General features: G+C 43.4%; 1 protein-coding gene across 1 annotated transcript; it reads right to left on the minus strand.

Moving 5' to 3' along the window:
* Positions 1-1,205: 1,205 nt before the first annotated feature.
* Positions 1,206-3,972, minus strand: LOC103630223 (granule-bound starch synthase 1b, chloroplastic/amyloplastic). The gene is made up of 9 exons (XM_035962276.1): positions 3,946-3,972; positions 3,824-3,856; positions 3,285-3,394; positions 2,714-2,960; positions 2,464-2,640; positions 2,086-2,373; positions 1,926-2,013; positions 1,718-1,845; positions 1,206-1,612 (listed from the first exon to the last, which is right to left on the minus strand). The coding sequence occupies exons 1-8, from the start codon at positions 3,970-3,972 to the stop codon at positions 1,841-1,843; spliced, it is 975 nt and encodes a 324-aa protein (XP_035818169.1). The 3' UTR covers positions 1,206-1,612; positions 1,718-1,840.
* Between the last annotated feature and the right edge of the window lie 1,039 nt (positions 3,973-5,011).

The raw sequence follows: 5,011 nt of genomic DNA on the forward strand, positions 1-5,011 counted from the left end.
GGTGGAGCCAGGATCAGGCGATGGCGAGGGGAAGGGAGCAGTTGCCGCTGCGCACGAAACGCACGGGGAAGAAGGAGGAAAGAACCAGAAATTCGTGGTGGAGGCAGAGCGAGGATGGCGGGATGGATGGCCGACTGGAGGGGAGGGGGGAGGGCGGATCGGCGTTGATGGCGGGGAGCAGAGGGTGGGGCACTGGCATCGCGCAGGCGGAAGAAGAGGTGTAGAGGACGGGAGTGGGCATGGTGTCGGGTGGAGGAAGAGGCGCAGAGGACGGGAGCGGGGGCAGGCGGGGGCGCGCTAGAGTGTGGACGCTGACCTTATTGTCTTAATAGAGTAGTATAGACTAGGTATGTGCCTGTACATTGCCACGGGAATTAAAAGTTAGTATAAAACATAGATACAAAACAACAAACATCACTATGATATGCAAAATCCATGTAGCAAAATATCACTGTAACACTAATATTATATTGACAATATAATTATGTAATATTATTTTAAATATGTCGACTCAAATAGAATGAACTGATGTCGACGCCGAAGACCCCATGGGTCACGGTGATCCGGTCTCTCTGCTCGTCGACGCTGAAGAAACGACGTAGGCGCAGTTTGTCGTCACCGGTGAAGTCAATCTCTCTTTCTCCCCCTCCTCGGCAACGATGGTGTTTGGTCCTGGACTTTGCCTCCATGGCTTTGGGTTGAGGGTCAAGGGGTCACGGTGCTTCAGGGATCGGGTTAAATACCCAACTCAGAGTCCGGATAGGGGAAGAAAGGCGGAAGAAAGGCATTTGAATCTCCGTTGAACTCGGGCGGATGAGTTTACTACGAACACGGGGTGGGAGAAGCATCTATCAACGCGGGCCCACTTGGCGGCGCCTGACCGAGAGGGCGTGGAGGAGTTTTCCTAGCCACATGATGCTGGGCCGCGTGGGAGGGGCTAGGCCGTGGGTAGGCCGGTGGATGGCCCATGCGGGCGGGAGAGGGAAACGAAAGCAAAAAAAAAAAGTGAGCCGCGGGGAGGGAGGGGCTAGGCCGCACGGGAGGGGCTAGGCCCAAACTGTTTTTTTTATTTATGTTTGCTGAGTTATAATACTGAATTAACAGGTTTTGTTTTTTTCAATTTTGAATAACAGCTTTTAATAGCAGATTTGTTTTAGTTTTGAATCCTGTTTGCATTGTTTACAGGTTTTTCCAGTGCAGTTCACTACCATTATGAAACCTGTTGATATTACTTGACACGAAAGTGAGGTTCTTGTTACAAGCGCAGTACATCGTCTATTTAGGAGGCAAAAGGTCTAGCAATAGAAACATGGACCTCTTAGTTCATCCTTTATCACTGGAATTTGCTTCGGAGTTCGGACCACCACCAGGAGGAGGAAGATGTTGTAGAGGCGAAACTGTGTCTGACTGAACAACTCACTCCAGCCACAAGGCCAGGAGGATCCTAGAAGATGCTTCCTATCACCAACGCGTGTTTCCGAGGCACCAAGCGTCATGGAGTAGCTACGTTTTCCTTGGCAAGTGGAGCGATCTCCTCTGCGTCGTCGATGCCAGCTTGACTCCCCTCGACTCCAAGGCCCAGAAGCACCTCCTCCCACTTCTTCGCAGGCCCCTGGACCAAAGACGAGAAGGGTCGGTGATCCTTGTCTTCACAAAGAGTAGCTAGCTACATGTTAACGATAAACGGAGAACTTGGCATATATAAACATGTGCCTACCTTCCAGGATAGGTTTTGCGCCATGCAGTTCTGAACCATTTCTTGGAACGCCGGGGTGCCGTACTGTTCTAGGCCCGTGTGATGGTTGACGCTACTGCCGTCACGTCAGCTAGGTCTACAGTTTCACACTACGAGATGGAGGAGAAAATTAACCAAAGGCTATTTAATTTATTGAGCCTGAGAACAATGTGTCAGTATTATTCCTTACCTCGACATTGAAAGAACCCATGTGGAATCCGGTGACACCCCTCCTCAACCGTGTCAACAAGTCCTCCAGGTGATGAACAGATGGGAATCTGCAAAAATAGATGGTCATTCTTTTTTTTTTTTGCACTTTCTCTAATTAACTATGCGGTATTTTCTAACACCTTTTGTTTTACAGGAATCAAGATGTAACATGATAAGAAAAGATGGCTGCTAATGTTTATCTTACGCGCACTCAAATCTGAACTGTAACAAAGCGAGCTAGAAACTCTCATCCCTTGCAACTGAATGAGACCACATGGCTCAAACCTACTTGGGACAATAATGAAGTCAGACCCAGCAAACATCATATGTGCCAATGGAACATTGAATTTCGCTATGCCTCTAGCAATGTTTGGATATTTCACTTCCAGCTGCATTAATTCCTCCTCCATTTTCTTCTTTCCCGTGCCCTGAAGAACAATTTTTTTTCTCTCAGCAACTATCAGATTGTGAACTGTGTCATGCGAAAGAATAGAAATCACTTCTAAATTGAAACATACAAGAACGATTATCTGAACATTCTCGCCCACGAACTCTGGAATGGCTGCAATGAGTATGTCAGACCCTTTCTGTTCTTCAAGACGCCCGACAAAAACTATAACAGGGATGCTCGAGTCCACAGGCAATCCAACTTCAGCTTGCAACCTCTCTTTATTGAGAGCCTTTGCTTCAGTTACCTGACAAATTATTTCATTCTGTAGAGAAATCTCTATATGAGGTAAGAACGAGCGATGCGATAATAGACCTTACCGTTGTTGCATCATATTTCACGCTGGTGTACTTATCTGTTGAAGGATCCCATTCATAAACATCCATGCCATTTACAATTCCAATTTCAAGAGGCTTTGTGCGAAGGACACCATCCAACTCAACACCTTTATCTGGGCCATAAGTGAGTTCCTTAACATAATGTGGACTAACTGTTAGAACCAGATCACTCTCAACGATCCCTGTCTTCATCCAGTTAATCTTTCTCCCTAGAACAGGCTTAACATGTCTGCACACATTTGCATTGTACCAATGTTAGAGCAAGTTTAATAATATAGCAAACTGCCGGCTATAAGAACCTTTGCAGCCTATCTTATAGCTGATATATATAATGGTTAGCCCTTTACAATTAATATATGGTCCACCTGTTTCTCTCACAAATTTTTTTGTTTCCCGTGTATAAGCTGGCTGTTAGTATGTAGCCCGCTTCTACTCTCTCCTCTTCTCTCTTCCATGTCAGCATTTAGTCGGCTTACAGTCAACTATTATACTTACTCTTAAAGAAGCTAGAAGAACATACAGATATTATGAAGCAACAGAACATGAGCCTTACCCATCAATAAAATCAAATGATGGTAAGAAACTGTCAGGTAGATTAAGAAGATCGAAGTCTGCTCTGGCAAATCTACCTTGATAGGCAATATTATGTATGCAGAACGCAACCTACAAGATCACAGTTAAGAAACAAAAATAAGCAAAGCGTGAAAACTAAGATGATGATTTGTTGCTCCCCACAAGTTTTGTCCACAAGATTGCTAAAAAATTAAAAAACAAAAAAAAAAAGAAATGGTAGACCTTAGCATTTTTATAAATTCCATTTGACTTATACATGCTCTTTAGATAACATGGCAAAATAGCAGTGTGCCAATCATTGGCTACGAAGACAACATCTTCCACTGATCATTTCTGTTAGAACATATGAGAAAGTGACATTGTATCATTAAATCGTACTAATGCTACTCTATTACACAATGGCTTAGAAAAAGAGAGAGAGACTGTACCCAAACTATAGAAGCAAATGAAGATTGAATGGTGCTTGGTTAAGTCCTCATAGTTATTTGGAAGATGTATTTTCGATCAGTAGAAGCACACCTGCTGTGTTCTGGATGAATGATGACCAAGTTCCTAGAAGACAATGGGCTATTTTACGTAAATGATGTCCTCCTCATCTGGCTCATCTACATCCCAGTCACCATCTTCTTCTTCTGATATACATGAACCATCCACATCTTCCTCCCCATATTTTCCTTCTTGTTGCTCCCTTTCCTCCTTTAGTTTGTCAAGTATAGCAAGGATCTACCTGGTTAGAAATATTCAGTCAATATTTTGCTGGTACATAGAAATACTAAAAAAACATTTCTGATGATATAACTCCTGGAGCCCATCAAACTGATTATGTTGAGATACAATTGCCTCGGACAGGTCTTATGCTTCTTAGCCCCATAAAGCATAAAGATGGTCCAAGTTCCAGATCATATCACCACATCAAACAATTTGGATTCCAATTAGCGCTTCTTGTTCTTGGCTGAATTATTGTAGAAGACATCCTTGAACTCAGGAGACACATATCAAAATTAATTAGATTTCATCCAATTTGATTTCTAACCAGGTAGTTTGGTTAATCAGATTTCACCCAATTTTTGACTTCTAAATAGCTAGCTCAGAAATCAACAACCAGAAAGCAATCAACAAAGCTTGCCTGGGGGTAGGGATTGGGATGGCAGCGGCGTACCTTGCACCGGAGTTAGCAGAAGCAGAAGGTGTCGAGGAGGCTACGCTGACAGACCTCGCAGGTGTTTTAGTAGTTCATCAGTCATGTTATGGTGTGAGGGACAAGCAAGACTTTACTTATTTGAGTTTCCTTATATATGTTTTATTGTACTCATTTCAGATTAAGGCAAGTGTTTTAGTAGTTCATCAGGATTATTGTACACATTTCAGATCAAGGAATGTTACTCATTTGAAGTTGTAAATGCCTCCACTAAGTATTCAAGCTTTATATCTTTGTTGCCAATCTCCACTCGTATAAGATCATACCTGCATTGAAAAGAAAAGGAAAGAATATGAGTACAGACCTCACACTTATCTTAGTCATCTAAGAAAGAATCAGAAATGATGAAACGGTGCACGCTTGGTTGTCCATCCACTATCTGATGGTATGATAGAAATAATCTGGTGTAGACGACGGGTGGGCGATCTCGTGCCCCAACAGGGAGGCCCTGTACAAAGAGAGAGATAGTAGATGAGTTGAGACAGGGAAAGGATTAACATCTCAACAAG

The sequence above is a fragment of the Zea mays genome, chromosome 1, assembly GCF_902167145.1.
Source record: "Zea mays cultivar B73 chromosome 1, Zm-B73-REFERENCE-NAM-5.0, whole genome shotgun sequence".
In the NCBI taxonomy this organism is placed as follows: domain Eukaryota; kingdom Viridiplantae; phylum Streptophyta; class Magnoliopsida; order Poales; family Poaceae; genus Zea; species Zea mays.

Bases quoted from the DNA above. Each gene is read 5' to 3' on its own strand.
- LOC103630223 (XM_035962276.1), bottom strand. From the start codon at position 3,972: ATGGGGAGGAAGATGTGGATGGTTCAT. The intron at 3,857-3,945 runs GTATATCAGAAG...ATTGTCTTCTAG, and splicing joins GGAAGATGTGGATGGTTCAT to GAACTTGGTCATCATTCATC. The intron at 2,374-2,463 runs GTATGTTTCAAT...ATTGTTCTTCAG, and splicing joins ATGTTCAGATAATCGTTCTT to GGCACGGGAAAGAAGAAAAT.